The sequence below is a fragment of the Drosophila suzukii genome (genome assembly GCF_043229965.1).
Source record: "Drosophila suzukii chromosome 2 unlocalized genomic scaffold, CBGP_Dsuzu_IsoJpt1.0 scf_2c, whole genome shotgun sequence".
NCBI classification, from domain to species: domain Eukaryota; kingdom Metazoa; phylum Arthropoda; class Insecta; order Diptera; family Drosophilidae; genus Drosophila; species Drosophila suzukii.
The window spans coordinates 14,632,049-14,651,936 of NW_027255896.1; the positions used below are offsets into that span (position 1 = coordinate 14,632,049).

General features: G+C 35.0%; 1 protein-coding gene across 9 annotated transcripts in view; it reads right to left on the reverse strand.

Moving 5' to 3' along the window:
• LOC139354007 (uncharacterized) overlaps positions 1-19,888 on the reverse strand; it is a 978,888-nt gene that overhangs the window by 200,451 nt on the left and 758,549 nt on the right. For 3 of the 9 annotated variants that reach the window (XR_011605077.1, XR_011605076.1, XM_070998214.1), the window contains one exon: positions 17,634-18,306. The exons of 5 other annotated variants lie outside the window; for them this stretch is intronic. Coding sequence is in view for 1 of the 4 variants with exons in the window: in XM_070998214.1 (XP_070854315.1) it covers positions 18,297-18,306 (10 nt within the window). In the remaining 3 variants the exon portion in view is untranslated. Of the gene's footprint in view, positions 1-9,615; positions 9,913-17,633; positions 18,307-19,888 lie in introns of those variants that run through there. One more of the 9 variants, XR_011605072.1, reaches the window with a different exon arrangement.

The following is a 19,888-nucleotide window of genomic DNA, read 5'->3' on the forward strand; positions in this document are numbered from 1 at the left end:
TAATGAATCGGTCTCAGATCAAAATACTCAGCATTCAGCAGAGAGTAGTTTTGAGAATGTTATACAAGAAACCCGAAAACCCTTAAACCAATTTAAGCAACAATTGCTAAAAGCAACGGGGAGGTATACAATACATGAGTCGATTAATGTATTCGGAAATACTAGACATATAATAGAGTATGATACTCCAGAAAATTTAATATCAATATTAAGAGAATATATTCCACCCAATATAACAATAGGAGTTCACTGTACTCTAGAAGATTTTTATAGAATTCAAAAACCACTTAAAGACAATTTTATAAATACATTTTTATACACTAAGACATTTGTCCAGGATGTCGAAGACGCTGAAGACAGATCCGTGATTATCACAGAAACTCATTGTAGAGCTCATAGAGGGCTTGATGAAAATTATAAGCAAATAACTAGACTCTATTATTGGCCTAATTTATACAAAAAGCTTAAGGAATTTATAAAGAATTGCACAATCTGCAATCAACACAAATACAACAGACACCCAGTACAGATTCCTATCGGTCAAGCGCCTATTCCAGAAAGAGAAGGTGAAAATTTGCATCTTGACATATATTACGCCCAAAATCTTATATTCATTACTTGTATAGATTCCTATTCGAAATATTTGGTCGTAAAAGAAATCCCTAACAAACTAAATATAGAAAATAAAGTTTCAGAAATTTTACAACAATTTCCATTAGCCAAATCTTTGATGATAGATATCGAACCAAGTTTCTCTTCATCCCAATTCAAATCCTTTGCTCAAAGAAATGGGATATCTCTATTCTTTGCAGATCCTCGACATAGTACGTCCAACGGACAAATAGAAAGGGCACACTCTACTTTAACAGAAATTGCTCGCTGCATTAAAGATGAGCTTAATTTAGTTGATTATTCCGAAATTATTATTAAAGCAGCACAAAAATATAATTTAACAATTCACTCAATAACCAACCAACGACCTTTTGACATACTATTTAATAAAATCAAACACGAAGATATGCCTAAATTATTGCAACAAGCTCAAGAGAAAATGTTGCATTCCCACAATAAGGATAGACAAAATAAGAATTATCACGTAGGAGAGGTAATTTACGAAAAGAAACATGGGGAAAGAAACAAGCTAAATTCTAGATACAAAAAACAAGTAGTTAAGGAAAATCTCCCTAATAAAGTTATTATAAATAACAGAAACCGTACGATTCATAAAGATAATATAAAATAATTTGTTTCAAATTACAGATAATGATTTCAATAATGTACTTATTACTGCTGGTAGCTACAACCAAATCCGAAATTATGGATTACACGAACCATGATTTCCTTCTTTACAAGGATACCAAAGATGTTCTTATTTATGAATCATACGCAGATTTATTTCATATAACTAATATAAGTCTTTATAGAGATATAATTAATCTTGAAACAGAATTTCTGAAGAGTCACGACAGCAACAATTTTCTTTGGGAAATATCCCACGATTTAAAAATTATCCAAATACTTATCTCCCAAATTATACCCAGTAGATCGAAAAGAGGCATTAATGAAATAGGCACTATTTGGAAATGGATAGCGGGAACACCAGATCATGATGATTTCATAACTGTCCAAAATAAAATCGATGATTTAATACAAAATAATAACGATCAGTTCGTTATTAATTCTAAAATATTTAAAGATAAAATCTTTGTCTGAAGAATTCAAAACAGCCTTTAAAGATCAAGAAATTCCGCTTAGAAAATATCGTCTGCGTTTGCTTACTTACGATCTTATGAATTTAATGGACACAATTACACTCGCGAAAATCGATGTATTTAATACTAAAATTCTAAACAATGACGATATACAAGAAATTTATAAACACGAAAATAAACCTTTAGTTATAACAGACCTTTTAGATATATTTGAATTTAAAATCGCTTTGCATCAAGATCTTATTATAATTTACATAAAATACCCTATTATTCCCGATCGTTGTGACGTTTACAATTCAAGATCCATTTCACATGATGATGGAAAATTATTAATTGATAATAACGTCGCAAAATGTAGAAATAAGTACTATGTAATGTCTAATTTTAAGACAGAAATATTTAATAATTATTGCACACTTAACCCGGAAGGTTCTTGATTCACCAGATTACTAAATGGAGAAAAATCTTTTTGTAACAAAATCAGAGAAAAAAATAAAAAAGTAGATGTAATCCAAGATGGAGCCATTTTTGTAAATGGAGAAAATACAGTTAATGACACTCATTTAAATGGGTCATATTTAATTACTTTACACTAATACTTAATCACTAATGAAGACAATAAGATATTGGAATACATCACAGCTCGAAAATATACAGATTTTTTAATATCCGAATATATTATATTTAATGATTCGGAACTCTCATTTGATAATATTAACATACTAAATCCATTTATTCAAATTAAACAAACTCAAATACCAGTTACGTTAATATTAATCATATTCGCATTTATATATTTAATTAATATGATTATAATCAAATTCAGAAAATTTTTAGTATTCAAACCATGGCAAATTCGTATAGAAATCCAACCAGAAAGCAATATTTCCGATATTGAGATAAATAATACCCCCGACAATTAAAATACCCTAGAAGAAAATATCATTGTCGAATTAACCAATCAATTACATTCAATATACCCAACAGTTCCAATGAATCGGGACGATTCAATTTAGAATGAAGGGAGTTATATGACACATTATTTAGGGGCTCTTACCCAATTTATAAACAACTTTGAGCCGAGAGCTAATTTCCAAATAACTCTGACAGACCCGAGATAAATCCGTGGTCAGCTATTTCTGTCAAGCAGGCCTCCAAATCATTCCCACCCAGATCAATTTCACGCAGTCCGAATCCAACGAATGCTGTAAACATCCAAACCGATATTGTAAACAATCGGAGTCCCAAGCGAGCCCTGAGTCCGCTAACGTAAACAAAAGATCCCCAAAGCGAGTCCCGAGTCCGCTAACGTAAACAAAAAGATACCCAAAGCGGTCCCTAAACTCCGCTAATGTAAACACCAATTTCCGGCCAAGATTGGACTTCGAATTTAATTGGCAAATTGCATCATCCTATTTTCCGACTCTCTTGAGTCATTCTCTTTATCAATTTTTGGGGATAAAATCTCTTAAGCCGAGGTTTGGTTATTGATCATTGAACTAGAGAGCAGGCAGTCCGTTTTTGAGATCTGAATCGAACAGTACAACAATTCGAGAAATAATACAAGAGCAGTGAATTAAATAAGTTCGACCTATTACAAAATTGTAATAGTGAATGAGTGATTGTTAAAAATAAAAATAAATTTATAAATTATAAATTTAATCAATTCACAAGTGAGAAACTTAATTTGTATAAGAAAGTTAAAGGGCATTCTATTACCTGTAAAATGAGTCTTCGATGACCGAATTCGGTTTATCACAACTCGAGTTAGAAAATAAACAAATGCGAAAAACGTTTTTTACACTTAAAAAAAAATTAGCACCATAGAAAAAATTTTAAGTGCCCTTTTCTTAATCAGGGAAATGTATCTTACCGGAAAACAAAGGTTTCCTGAAAGGCGTATTTCATCAATTTTCTTTTGTAAACTGGTGTTATCATTCGAGGACTTCAAATGTACAAGAGATTCCTACAGCGTCACCGGGACCACGGACACGAGCTCGAGAAAATCGTGGCCGTCACAACCAATTGGCCCGAGATAAGCCGGGAATAAAACGAAAAGTTATTTAAAAAACCACTACCAATTAAAAGCAATAAACAAAAACAAGCAACAACAAGAAAAGAAGGTAACTTCGGCAAGCCGAAGTCTGTATACCCTTACAGCTATAATTATTAAATTTAATTAGATATTCTTAAAAACACAAAATTGATATTCCCAATAGTATAAGATAATATGTCACAAACATGGAAGCTATAACTTGTTTCTTATTATTTTCCCACCAATTTTCCGATCGTTCCTATGGCAGCTATATGATTTAGTCGTCCGACTTTGAATAAATTTAGTTCGAAAATCTAAACTAATTAAAAATGTTATTTCCAAGCGTAGGAGGTTATATGTTAAAAAACACCAAAGATATATTTGTAAAAAAAATTTTTTTCCGGTTATTTCTATGGAAGCTATAATACATAGTGGTCCGACCCGGCTGGTTCCGACTTATATACTACCTGCAAAAGATATAAGACTTTTGGGAAAGTTTCAGCCCGATAGCTTAAAAACTGAGAGACTAGTTTGCGTAGAAACGGACGGGCAGACGGACGTGGCTAGATCGACTCGACTAGTCATGCTGATCAAGAATATATATTCTTTATGGTGTCTAAAACGTCTCCTTCCCTGCGTTGCAAACTTCTAACTGAAATCATTATACCCTCTGCAAGGGTATAAAATGTTATTTCCAAGCGTATTTTAAAAAACACCAAAGATATCATTCCGATTATTCCTATGGGAGCTATATAATGTTGATGTCCGTCAGGCTGGTTCCGAATTATAATCTACCTGCAAGAGAGAGAAGACTTTTAAGAAAGTTTCAGCCCGATAGCTTTTAAACTGAGAGACTAGTTTGCGTAGAAACGGACGAAATTGCAGCTACACACATATCTGATCTCTTTGTCAACGTTATGCACCCGTACACGGGTGAAACGAAATATAATAATGTCTTGGTAAAAACGCATTGAAAAAGTGGAAGCTGGTAAAATGAAAGAAGGGGCCAAAAAAAATGGCAACTTTCGCCTGACGACAAAGACAATAGGTGATCGTATAGCACGGCCCGTGACGATCCATTTGGCACACGATGTGTGAAACGGAGGGTATGTGGCCGAAACACAGCCCGATCGTGTTACGATCAAGCGACATGTATTTTGTTTTTAAAGTGTTGCTAGGATCATTAGCCTTACCAAATTGAAGTACCTAGGTATGGCATTGCTTCCATATTTTAGGGGGCGGAAGTTATCTCTCACAAAACCAGGTCGCTCGAGAGGTTCGAGTCCAGATAGAGAGGAAGCAGTGAGGCAATTTCGGTCGTCTGTGAAGCAATTTTAGTCTGTCTATAAGCGAGCCCAAATGTTCTCCGACGACTGGGAGGGAAGGGGGCTTCTGACAGTATTTTCTGCGCGCAATCTGCTTTCCGGTGGAGGCTGCAGTCCTGGGAAGAGGTCATAAGCGGAACTGGTAACTCCGATGGAAACCAGTTGAATCATTCCATAGAATTCACTTGTCTAGCGATTTTTTTTTTAGATTATTGGGGGCTTACTTTCGGTCGGTATACCAGGGTATAGTATAGTATAGTATTTAATAATTTGTTTACTTCTGTGTCGAAATTTAGAACTAACTAAAAAAGGTTATTTCCAAGCGTAGGATGTTATATGTTAAAAAACACCGAAGCTATAATTTGTTTCATATTATTTTCCTACCAATTTTCCGATCGTTCCTATGGCAGCTATATGATATAGTCGTCCGATTTTGATAAAATTAAATTCGAAACTCAGAACTAATTAAAAAATGTTACTTCCAAGAATAGTAGGGAAAGACGGGTTCTGGGACAATTAGCAATGTCAATTACCTGACCGCAATAAAAGGGACACATGCACAACCCAGAAGGCGCACGCTCATTGACGAGATCATGGGCCTCACGCCAACGACCTCATGGCTGACTGCTAGCTCTAATACGTTCCCATAATAGGGGTTGAAATCACGACCGCGCAACAACTCGCAAGTAGCTGACATATCTCAGTCAAGGAAATATTTTCCATTCTCCGTACCTGTAATTTTAACTCGAAATAAAAAGTCAGAAGTTTATTTTGTAGCATAATAATACATTTATTTATTTATTTTGGTATTGCGAACATTTTTGTTATATATAGAAATTAATTTTCTGCTTTGATTCCGGCGATTTGCATAGAAGAAGCAGGCGCACGTTTCCGACGTCATTTCTGGATTACAAAATGTAAAGTGTTCACCATAATTCGTAGTTTTGAGATCATGTCCACCTCGATTCATGAACATAGATGTTGTGTTTAGAAGATATTGAAAATGTTGACCAATTATCTCTCCTTTAAATTGTTCAATAAATTGGTCAATTTCCTCATGAAATTTCATTTTGTTAATTTTATTTTCTTGTAGGTCTTTACAGATCTAGTCTCAACTTAAAAATGATGTATAACAATTATTTTATTGTTTTGGAGCTACTTTTAAAAAATGTCAAAATAATGTATGCATTGTTTAGAGCACAAACCCCGCCCTTAAGGTGTGTTTCACAATAGGGGAACCGGTTTCCTTTAAACCTGTTTAATGACGGACAGCCCATTTCCTCGATATTAATGAGCTGACGACTCCCAAAAAACTTCTGTAGAAATCGTTTCTTTTCCACACCTTTACAAATAATTTGTTTTCCGCTTGTAATTGTCCTTAGATACTTTCGAGTTTGTGGAAATCTGTTCTCTCCATCGTTCCAAAAAATTTTGTGATGTGTATTGGTTAACCAAATTGCAGTCTTTCGAGATTTTGTATTTAGCAAAGTAAAATCATATGGTGGTTCTATTAAATAACTATAATTCAAGTTTGGATCTTTTTCAAATACAACTCCAATTTCTTTTAGAATAAAATTATTATTATTATCAAAGAAACCTTGAACATCAATCGAATCAGTATCTTTCAACATTTTTCTAGTGTTAAACAACTCGTTGTACTAGTCCGTTTAATGGGTTATATTCAACTAAACGGTCATGTATGAGGAGACAGTAAGCTTGGGTATTTTCATGACTTGGTGTCTTCAGTTCTATTGAAATTCTCACATCAATAGGACCAGTTTTCACTGATTCGTTTTGATATGAAAGATCAACCACAATGATAGGGGCCTTCAATTTAAATTCATTTGGGGTCAAAAATGGTTGTGACTCACGATTATAGTAACTAGATTGAAATCTTGTATACATTTCATATAGGTGAGCATACTGATTCTTACTAAAATCAACATTCAGATTATCATATGGATATGACTCAGAATTCAAGTGAACTTTCAAGTTTGATAAGTTATTTGTGATAAGTTCGCCATTTAGTGTAAATCCAATTATGGCAAATCTTGGTTTTTCGCGGTTAGCCGACAATTTCACATTCCAGCTGTGTTGACTTCCATACCCCATAGGTTTACACCACTTTTAATAATATCGTACATCTTAATTTTTGCAAAATCGCTCGGAGTTACATGGGGAATTTTCCAGGTTGTATTCGTCAATTCCAACTTAAAAGTTTGTTCATTTCTGGTTTGTTCAAACACATCCCCAAGATTCTTAGTTAGCATCAACACTAGTTCGTGTTTACAATTTAACAAAACTTTTTTATAATCCTCAGCAAATCCCAATAAATTTTTTAATGGTACAAAAAAGTTAAAGTGGGGTCCCGTAGAAATTTCGTCCCCACTGCTCCATCCGGAATTTAATAGATTTTGACTTTGAAGATTATCCAGAGATATATAAATTTTTAGGGTTGCAGTCATACCGACAAATCGTGTTTTATCAATCTCACATCCATTTATTTCGTACTTAATTTCATCCAAAAAGTAAGCCATACAATTATTTGTAAAAAAAAGTGGTAACATTATCAGTTGTAGGTCCATTCGGTGAATCTTTTCTAATAATTCCTTGAAAATTAAGGTAACTTTCGTGAGGAAGCACGTACAAGTCTTGATTTTGAATAGTAATTCGAATTTCATCGTTTCGTTTAAATGTTTGATTATACGATGAATAAGTATGAAACTCTTTCTTCGAAATACTCTCATCTGAGTAAACCTTTTCTCGAACATTTAAAATTTCGTTCATTGTTTTCCTTTCCACCTTTTATATTATACTCGAAGCTTCAAGCCTAACGACTTTAAAAATAGTTTATTTTTCAAAGTAAGTGAGCTTCGTTTTACTGTTGATCCTCTTTCTATAGCTTTACAATTAGTAATGCTTGGCTGAGGACTTAAGCTACGTCTTTTATTATAAATAATCATTCTATTAACCGAATGTGCATGCGAATAGAAACGTTTTCACCACGTAAATTCACCAAACCACCGTTTTGATCAACTATGCGTATAGATAGTGTGCTTATTTCGTCACAGTTGATTGGTAAATAAATTAGGTTATGTGGTGTCACTGTCATTTTATACCCAGGCGGAACATTAATACCAAACACATGTAATGTATGATTCGGTGTATTATCTACATATGAACCGCTGATTATATTACATTCCAAACGAATTGTATTAATTTTTAATATGTTCACGGTCTGATCTGACCGATAGGTTTTTGTAGAATGTGGCTCTAGTACTTTTTGATGGAAACCAAACAGTTTTCCAACCGATCTTTCCTTATTAAAGTAAACTGACTCTCGCATGGTAGTTATATCAACTTTAAGTGTATTATTATTACTTTGAATTTTAAATGTATTTTCCAGGTTATAGTCTTTTAGTTTATTGTAAATAAAATCGGTGATACCATTCAATTCATATGATCCAGTTGGAATTGTAATAACCTTGTCACCGATGTGGAAGAGGTTATTTTTTTCATCAATATTTGGAAACGAATTATACATATTAAAATCGATAAGAGCGCACTCATATCGACCATTCAATTCGATAGGTGGAAAAAAGTTTGTATTTATAATGGAACTATTTCCATTCAAGGATAATGCAAGTGATCTAGACATATTGAAATCTCTTGATAAACTGTGGGATTGTAAGTATCTAACCAAGCTTTATATTGAAATTACTCCTTAAATCATAATAAATTGATCAAATCCTTTTCTGTATCTTCCGTTATCCACATCGTTATCATTGCTAATTAATTGGAAACGGTGCTTGTCCTCCCAACATTTTTGACAAATTTTCACAAATGTTTCATAATTCATATCAGTGTTAATATGGTCCCGATATATATGTCGCATATTTAAATCATCTTGCTTAAACATTATAATAAAGTTGGCATTGTCACGAATCAGATGTTTAGGTATATGACATAAATAAAGAGTCTATATTTTTATGTCGACCCATACAAAAAAAGGATCTTATGTTATCCTGTTTTTCACAAGCTAAGTCATCGAATATTATAATGGAATTGTTTTTAGCTTCACTGCGGTCTAGTACACCCTCATTATGGGAGAATGTATAATATCCCATTCCTTTAATCGGTTTGATTAATTTCTCCAAGTACTCATATTTAGGTTGATATAAACTTTTTGAAAATATATAAACATTTTCGAATTTTAATCCATTAGGACTTTCTATTAGACTTAACATAATATTAGTTTTACCACAATTCGAAGGCCCAACAATAAGAGCCCTTATTGTGTTCGGTAAGAGAGCACTATGTCGTGGTGGTAGATTTTTTTCGTTTTCATCGTTAATATTTCTAACTAAAATTTTTTGTTTTTGACTTATTAAACGCATCTTTTAACCTAATGTACCTCATTCAATGAGAAATCTTTGATGATTAAACATCAATAAAATGGGGAAACGTTTTTATAATCGCATCAGTCGTATTTTTAATTGTAAACACGGTGGTGGTCTTGTCGATAAGCTAATCAATACATTACCGTTTGAAGCCCATATTCCGGGATATCATTTTTGTGGACCGGGTACAAAGTTACAGAAACGGTTGGAACGTGGTGATCAAGGAATAAACCCATTGGATGAAGCTTGCAAAGAGCACGATATTGCATATTCTCAAAACAAGTCATTGAGTGAACGAGATAGGGCAGACTCCATATTAATTGACAAAGCCTGGTCGCGTGTCAAGGCACCAGATAGCAGTCTTGGTGAAAGAGCAGCAGCATACTTTGTTACAAATATAATGAAAGCCAAGAAAAAATTTGGTATGGGATTGAATAAAACTGAAAAGAAAGGAAGGAAAAAGGTATTGAAGAATAAAATGAAGAAGACAAACCTTTCGACTGTTATTAATGTTGCTACTAAGACATTAAAAAAACAAAAACCATTAGACATTATGAGTGCAATTAAAGTTGCACGTAAATCAATTCATCAATCAATGGGTTCTAAGAAAAATGTTAAAGTACCTCGTGTAATTAATGTACCCAAATTTGGAGGTTTTCTACCAATCGTGCCGATCTTGACAGCCCTCAGCGCTCTTGGTAGTTTAGCAAGTGGTAGTGCAGCAATTGCAAAAACAATTAACAATGCGAGAATGGCTAAAGAAGATATGGAGGAGATAAAACGTCACAATAGGAAAATTGAAAGTGTTGCTGTAGGAGAAGGATTATATCTCAAGCCCTATAGAAAGGGTTATGGTTTCTTTCTTAAGCCCTATAGTAAGGGGAAAGGAATTAAGAAGCGAAAAAACTAATTTCTCTGCTACCCAATAGACCACTATCAAATATCGACATTATACATTTTGCTAAGAAATATATCCCACATTTCTTCAGCCACCTAGAGAAGTTGTGAAATACTTGGGACATAGAATACAATACAACTACGATAGAGTTCAAGTTGATACATACAACTGTGGACACCTGTGCCTCGCTTTTCTACTTTCTTTCGTAGAAGATGTGGAGTCAAAACCGGTATATTTAAATGGTTAATTTACATTTTTGGGGTTGAAAATCAATGTATGGGTACGTGTATGTGTGAACTCTGTATAGTATAAAAAGTGGACCTGCACGCGTTCAAATTCACAGTCTTAGTTTTTACTTCACATCGAGCGTCATCTAGAGGACAAGAATTTTTGATCGTTCTTAACAAAAAGAAGCCTATAACTGCTCATAACAGCTCAAAACAGCTGGTGACCAGCTTATAACAACTAGTAAACAACTAGTTAACAGCTACTAAACAGATAATAACCATCTAATAACAGCTATTAACCAGCTAAAACAAGTAGTAAGCATCTACGAAACAAGTACTGAACAACTGCTAAACAGGTAGTAAACATCAAAATACAGCTAAATACAACGTGGAACAACTGTACCAAGTCCAAAAACCTCAACAACCATCATGAATCAGGAAAACCAGATGGACATTGTAGTTAAAGAGTTCAATAAATTAATTAAGGATGCCTGAAAATTTAAGATTCCCGATCCTCAAGGCGGAGCGCAAAACAACAAAGGTTGGAGAATCTATTGCTCTCGAGTTGGAGGAGCACATTTTGTACATGCTGGAAAGGTACACCTCTCTTCAAGATGATATCATCAATGAAATGGTTGATGGAAAATTTAGCATTTATAAAAGTAATGACAATTTGTATTTAGAAATAAGTCAGTAATCATTAAAAAGATTGAGATTTTAAGAATATAACAATAAATACACTTTTTTAAATATAATGAAGAAAATGTATCGAATCTTTTTTTATTCGAAAATGGTATATAAATATTACAGATTTTGGCGTTCCCTAAACAGTATTTGTTTAGTAACTGAGGAGTGACTACATGAATTTCGGAAATTTTAAATCTTTCACGTATAAAGTTTAAAAAATATACTACAATGAACATTTTGTCACATTTAACCAAAGCTAGATTTGCTTTGAAGGGAAAATTCGATGATCTCAAACAAGTCAAAAATCATACGAATTTACAATTGGAGGAAACTTTTAAACCTATTACTGAACCCTTACATGAACTTGTTAAGGAAAATAAAAAACAAAAGATTTCTAACGTAAAAGATAGTATAAAAGTAAAGCGTGAAATGAAGCAAATTAAAAAATACGATGATGATGAGAGAGAGCTTGACGATTTCTACTTTACAACTAATGAGAAAGATCTGTAGTCTAATCGAAACATAACTCCACCAAGGTCTTTCGATGATAGTGATTCCTATAATGAATTCTTTTCACAACCGAATATAGAGGAAGATATAGAAGAAGAAAAAAAGGAGACGGAAAAGAGTGAAGAAGAAGGGACAACACCTTTACCAATGTATACAGGAGAGGCCGATATGGGTGTGGATGCAGAGCTAGAAGATAATAACACTAGTTATAATTATGATTTTAATATCAGTAATTTGACCAGAGGAAATGTGTTGGATAAGAGTTATGGACCTAAAAAAGCGCAAACAATTCATTAACTTTGGGAGATAAAGAATTAAAAACAAGGAAGAACGCTATAGTCGAGTACCTCGACTATCAGATACCCGTTACTCAGCTAAATAGAGATATGCAAGTAGCAAAGCGAGATTAAAATGCGCCACCTACCGGCGGTATACAGATTTAAGCGTTATGGGCGTTAGAGTGGACGTGGAAATTTTTTTTTTGACCAATCGATAGGTATTGACGAGACCAATACATTTCAGTTAAAATTTTTATTCTAGCATCAAAACTGTAGGAGCCACAGTTTTGGGCGGTTTGTGGGCGTTAGAGTGGGCGTGGCACTCTACTGAAATAAACTTGCGCTGCGTAAGAAGCTTAGGAATCTGCACGCCAAATCTCAATAGCCTAGCTCCCACAGTTTCAGAGATCTCAGCGTTCATCCGGACAGACAGACGGACAGACGGACAGACGGACAGACGGACATGGCTAGATCGACTCGGCTAGTGATCCTGATCAAGAATATATATACTTTATGGGGTCGGAAACGCTTCCTTCTGCCTGTTATATACTTTCCGACGAATCTAGTATACCCTTTTACTCTACGAGTAACGGGTATAATTAAAGATAATAAAATAAAATTTTCTATTGGAATGAGTTGTGATCTGACTCCTGGTCTGTACTCTCAAATTTTTCTTAGTAAACCTGAAAACTATTACGATCCAGATTTGAAAATGTATAAAAAAATTATTTTAGAAACGAATATACATAGAGTAGGCTTTAAACCTAATAACAGAATCAAGGGTACACGACCATACAATTTTAGCCATATTATTAAGAAAATGATAGACAAAGATTTCAGTTCACAACGTCTACTCCACTTCGCTCAAAAACAGGTTTTGGTTACATGACTCTTCAGAAATCAAATCCAAACTATGTTTATTAGAATGATGTAAATGCATCAAAAGGAGCGGGTAACACCAGCCACAACAACGATATTTTTTCAATATTAGAGGAATTGCGTGAAGAAAGGATTATATTTTAATGGGTATAAATAGGAAGGACAAATATGTTTTACATTTATAAACATCATGTCTGTCGACAAGTTTGGACATTTTTCTGTTGATAAGGAACGATCAGAAAATTTGAAAAGACGTGTTAATTCTACTGAGGGATTATTCATCGATGAGGACGGTAATCTAAATGCTCAAAATAAACGTATCAAAAACGGATCTAAGCCTTTAGACAACAATTACCAAGCAACGAAACAATATACTGATGAGATCCTCGGAAAGTTGGGAGAAGATTTAAGAAAAATTATAACTCAAAATGTAAATCGTCGACTCACAAAAATTTCAAGCTTAGAAAATAAAATTGAATTGAATAATAAGAGGGCAGACAGCGCTGACCAAATTTTTGCCAAAATTCTGGAAAAGATTAAAACCATTGAGGACTATATATTAAAATATGTAACAAAACCATATCATTACCAAAAAAACCACAATTGAGTTAGAAGGTGTCGCTTTTCAGCCTATTAGAAGAATATGATTAAGCGAGAAATCGTAAATGAGTTGCACGGACCATCTCGAAAAAATTTTCAACGAAGACGAGTGATTACAAGGGGTATAAACGATCTGTGGCAAGCAGATTTGGTTGAAATGGGAGCCTTTTCAAAATCTAATGATGGGTACCGATACTTGTTGACTGTTATAGACACATTTTCGAAATATGCTTGGGGTGAGGCATTAAAATCAAAAAATGCAAATGATGTTTCCCCCAGCCATGGATAGAATATTTAAGTCGGGTCATGGAACACCAAAAAACCTGCAAACTGATGATTGAACTCAATTCTTTAATAGGTATTAATTAAAAGTTATAGGACAAATCATTATTCAACCTTCAGTACTCTAAAAGCACCAATAGTTGAACGTTTCAACAGAACTCTTAAAGAATTAATGTGGCGTGAGTTTAGTTTCAATGGAAAATATAAATGGATACATATGTATAAACAATTAATTAATAAATATAATAATAGAGTGCATAGAACAATAAAAATGAGTCCAAGTAAAGTCAATTCTTCCAATGAAAAACAAATATTACAAACATCGTATAATCACCTGAAAATATTTGTTGCAAGTGAATTCCGTAAGGGGGACCACGTTCGTATCAGTAAATATAAACATGTCTTTGAGAAAGGGTATACACCAAACTATACAACAGAAATCTTTAAAATTAGAAAGGTGAAGAATACATACCCTAAAACATACTTACTTGAAGATTTAGATGGTAGCCCGATTCAGGGCGGATTCTATAAAGAAGAACTGAAAATAAACGCGATTTGCCCACACATACCTAGTTGAAAACGTTATAAGGCGAAAATGAAATAAAGTTTTGGTTAAGTGGCTCGGGTTTTCAAAGACTAGCTGGATAAACAAGGATGACATTTTGTAGTATAATAAATGATTTATTTAATTAATTTTTATTTATATATTTATCTAATCTTATATTCAGTTTAATATTAATATTTTTTGTACAACGTTTTCAACTAAAATTAAATATAATAAAAATACTTTTTACAAACTCAAAATCATTTTCTATTATATTTTCCAAAGTCTCGATCATAATAAAACATCTCCAATTCAACTGACTTATAAGATCGATATTTTTTAATATGTTGCTTTTGAAATTTAAGGCTACCTAATAATTCTCCATCGTTCACATAATTATTTTGTATCATCTCACCCAAGCAAAATTAATTTGATTCTAGCCGTTCAACATTTTCTAAAATATCTTTTTCAATTAATCTCTGATGTTTTATTGACTAATGACTGCTCAGAGAGGAAATCAGAAAAGGGCGCAATATTTCTCCAATGTGTGTTTAAATTTTTCTAAAACTGAGGAAGCTGCATTAAAACACAAAACGCTCTGCAGTAGGAAGGTCTCAAAGATGCCACACCCCCAGAATATTACATTGAAATTTACCCAAGTTCAACATCAGCTTCAAGTTCAATTTGTTGTCCACGCGGATTTTGAATGCATTCTTGAAGTGAGCCCCAAATTATTTAATATTAATGAACATATTCCAATATCATATGCGTATTATATAAAGTGTGCTTTTGATTCTAGACTAGATACATTTGTTTTAGAAACAGGAAAAAATTCAGGAGTAAGTTTTATAAATTCATTGACAAAAAATTTAACTAAATTGAGTGATGACTACTTACATAAAATAGTTCCTATGAGATTGACTTTGGATGATCAGCAAATATTTGATAATTCATTGAATTGTTCTATTTGTCAGAAAGTTTTAGGGACTGATAGGGTTAGAGATCATTTCACAGGTTGCTTCAGAGGAGCTGCCCACTCTAAATGTAACTTGGATTATAAAGTTAACAAATTCGTTTTCTCGATACATGTAGATTTATGCCATCAAGTTTAGATACTCTAGCTTCTAATTTAGTTGATGATCAATTGAACACCGAAAAATCGTTTTTCAGTAATGATATAGAATTTGGACTAATGCGTAAGAAGTGTCTATTTCCCTATGAATATTTAGATTCCGCTAGTAGACTCGAGAAAACTTCCCTCCCACAAAGGGAAGCATTCTATAGTAATTTAACGGAAAGGGAATGCACTCAGGAAGATTATGACCAAGCTCTTAAAGTTTGGTCGCATTTCTCTTGTTCCACTCTTAAAGATTATTTAGAATTATATATAAAAAAACTGATGTATTTCTTATGATGTTATGACTGTTCAAAATAAAATCGATGATTTAACACAAAATAATAACGATCAATACGTTATTAATTCTAAAATATTTAAAGAGATAAAATCTTTATCTGAAGAATTCAAAACAGCCTTTAAAGATCAAGAAATTCCGCTTAGAAAATATCGTCTGCGTTTGCTTACTTACGATCTTATGAATTTAATGGACACAATTACACTCGCCAAAATCGATGTATTTAATACTAAAATTCTAAACAACGACGATATACAAGAAATTTATAAACACGAAAATAGACCTGTAGTTATAACAGACCTTTTAGATATATCTGAATTTAAAATCGCTTTGCATCAAGATCTTATTATAATTTACATAAAATACCCTATTATTACCGATCGCTGTGACGTTTACAATTCAAGATCCATTTCACATGATGATGGAAAATTATTAATTGATAATCACGTCGCAAAATGTAGAAATAAGTACTATGAAATGTCTTATTTTAGACAGAAATATTTAACAATTATTGCACACTTAACCCAGAAGGTTCTTGATTCACCAGATTACTAAATGGAGAAAAATCTTTTTGTAACAAAATCAGAGAAAAAAATAAAAAAGTAGATGTAATCCAAGATGGAGCCATTTTTGTAAATGGAGAAAATACAGTTAATGACACTCATTTAAATGGGTCATATTTAATTACTTTACACTAATACTTAATCACTAATGAAGACAATAAGATATTGGAATACATCACAGCTCGAAAATATACAGATTTTTTAATATCCGAATATATTATATCTAATGATTCGGAACTCTCATTTGATAATATTAACGTACTAAATCCATTTATTCAAATTAAACAAACTCAAATACCAGTTACGTTAATATTAATCATATTAGCATTAATATATTTAATTATTATGATTATAATCAAATTCAGAAAATTTTTAATATTCAAACCATGGCAAATTCGTATAGAAATCGAACCAGAAAGCAATATTTCCGATATTGAGATAAATAATACACCCGACAATGAAAATACCCTAGAAGAAAATATCATTGTCGAATTAACCAATCAATTACATTCAATATACCCAACAGTTCCAATGAATCGGGACGATTCAATTTAGAATGGGGGGAGTTATATGACACATTATTTAGGGGCTCTTATCCAATTTATAAACAACTTTGAGCCGAGAACAAATTTCCAAATAACTCTGACAGACCCGAAATAAATCCGTGGTCAGCTATTTCTGCCAAGCAGGCCTCCAATTCATTCCGACCCAGATCAATTTCACGCAGTCCGAATCAAACGGATGCTGTAAACATCCAAACCGATATTGTAAACAATCGGAGCCCCAAGCGAGCCCTGACTCCGCTAACGTAAACAAAAGATCCCCAAAGCGAGTCCCGAGTCCGCTAACGTAAACAAAAAGATCCCCAAAGCGGTCCCTAAACTCCGCTAATGTAAACACCAATTTCCGGCCAAGATTGGACTTCGAATTTAATTGGCAAATTGCATCATCCTATTTTCCGACTCTCTTGAGTCATTCTCTTTATCAATTTTTGGGGATAAAATCTCTTAAGCCGAGAGAGCAGGCAGTCCGTTTTTGAGATCCGAATCGAGCAGAACAAATATTCGAGAATAAATACAAGAGCAGTGAATTAAATAAGTTCGACCTATTGTAAAATTGTAATAGTGAATAAGAGATTGTTAAAAATAAAAATAAATTTTTTTAATCAATTCACTAGTGAGAAACATAATTTGCACGAGGACATGTCCCAGGTGATTCCCAAGGTGATTCACAAGTGAAACTTTTTTTTTTGGAACTGAAGGGTAATAACGCACGAATAGGTTATATTAAAATGTATAGCGTTTATTCGGAGCGGCAGACGGACTGTGAATGTGTAAAAAGCTTGGCTCCAAGATCTTCATATAGACATATGCAGGCTTACAAAGTAGTTGCTGAATAGATAAGCGACAGCTTTAGTGGTATAAGAAAGAAAGCGAAAGATAAGCAGAGAGCGCTGGAGGTGCCGTCGTACACCTATGCGCGCATGACTAGGCGCTGGCGATCTGCTCCGAACATACTCGCCCCGTTGGAAGGGGTAAGGTTCCAACTATCTCGGAATCGATGGGCAGAACGGCTAGCTTGGCGACAGCTCTCTTGATCAGACCCGTAGCTGTGCGGACCATAGCTACTCTGATGACTCCGTCACCGCCGGGTATGACTTCCTGGATGCATCCAAGCTGCCATCTCAAGGGTGGAACGTTGTCCTCCTTAAGCAAAACTATGCGTCCAACCTTTATGTTAGACGTTTCGACGCGCCACTTGCTCCTCTCTTGAAGTAGGGACAAATACTCGCTGCTCCACCTTTTCCAGACATGTTGCTGCATCTGGGTAACCCGCTGCCATCTGCTGAGGCGGTCTTCGCGGAGATGAGTAATGCCAGGCTCAGGAAACTTAGTGTAGCTGGAACCCTTCAGGAAATGCGCCGGTGTTAGCACCTCAAGGCTTTCAGCATTTTCTGAAATTGGACAGAGTGGACGGGAGTTAAGGATGGCAGAAATCTCATATGCAAGAGTTCTTAATTCATCGATGGCTAAGATGGATGCACAGACGACTCTGTAGAAGTGAAATGTACATGACTTCACAGCGGCCTCCCATAAACCACCGAAGTGCGGGGCACGCGGAGGGATGAACTTCCAATCGATCCCATCAGCTAAACAGACGGAAGATATCGATGCTGTGTGCTGCTCGCTCAAAAAGAGCTCTTTCAGCTCGGCAAGCTCTCTCTTTGCACCGACAAAGTTTGTAGCATTGTCGCTCCAAATGGTACGCGGACTGTCTCTAAGGCTGATGAATCTCCTCAGCGCTGCGATGAAAGAATCCGTCGTGAGATCCTGGACCACTTCCAAATGAGCAGCCTTCGTGGAAAAACAGACAAAGACGGCGATATAGCACTTGTGGGGTGCCGTATTTCTGGCCTCTGCCTTATGATAGAATGGCCCACAATAGTCCACTCCTGTGGTATGAAAAGCTGGATTAGGCTGCACTCTATTTGCTGGAAGGCTACCCATGACGTGCTCCCAAGTAACAGGCTTCATTCGGAAACATCGGACGCATTTGTTAATAACGCTGGCGACGAACTTGCGGCCTCCAATCGGCCAGTACCTTTGCCGTAATGCGGCAAGCAGCGCCTGCGATCCTCCATGCAAATATTTCTCATGATAATAAACGATGATCGCCTTGGTGACTGGATGATCCTTGGGCAACAGTATCGGATGCCTCCTATCGTAGTCCAAGTTTGCGTTCTGAAGCCTTCCACCCACGCGAAGTAACCCATCGGAGCCGAGTATAGGCCTAAGCGAAACCAGCTTGCTTTTCTGTGGAAACGGCTTGCCCTGGCTAAGAGATCCATACTCCTTCGCCAAGTTAACCTGTTGGATGCTCCTCAGAAGAAGTACAGTTCCAGACTTGATCTCCTCCACCGAAAGTCGACCTTTTAACGACGCAGATTTGGCTCTGCAGTTTGAAATGAATCGATAAATGTATGCAAATACGCGCTGCAACTTATCAAAAGAGTTGGGGAATTTGCAGTTTGATGAACTGTCTATGCAAACGGCCCCAATTAGAGCCACAGAACGGCGCTCTGGAAGATCCTTTACTGAGTCTAGCAGGGACGGCCAATTTGACGAGCTTTGCAGAAGGAATGGAGGCCCGTTAGCCCAAAGGGAATGTTCCAACAATTCTCTTGGGGTACATCCTCGCGACACGACGTCTGCCGGGTTCAAGTTTGTAGGAACGTGATGCCAAGACATGTCTTTCGTCATCTCCTGAATTTTCGCGATTCTGTTTGATACGAAAACGTTAAACTCCCTCGGAGGTTGCCGAATCCACACCAACACAATGGACGAGTCCGACCAGCAATGAAAGGTGCAATCGAAATCTATGGCTTCCTTGGCGTTTACGATTAGCTCAGCCAATAAAAGCGCTGCGGAAAGTTCTAATCTTGGAATTGTTAAGGCCTTCAATGGAGCTACCCTTGACTTGGCACAGAGCAGATGGACTTTCGATTCTCCATTGGTCTCCGATCGCAAGTATAGACA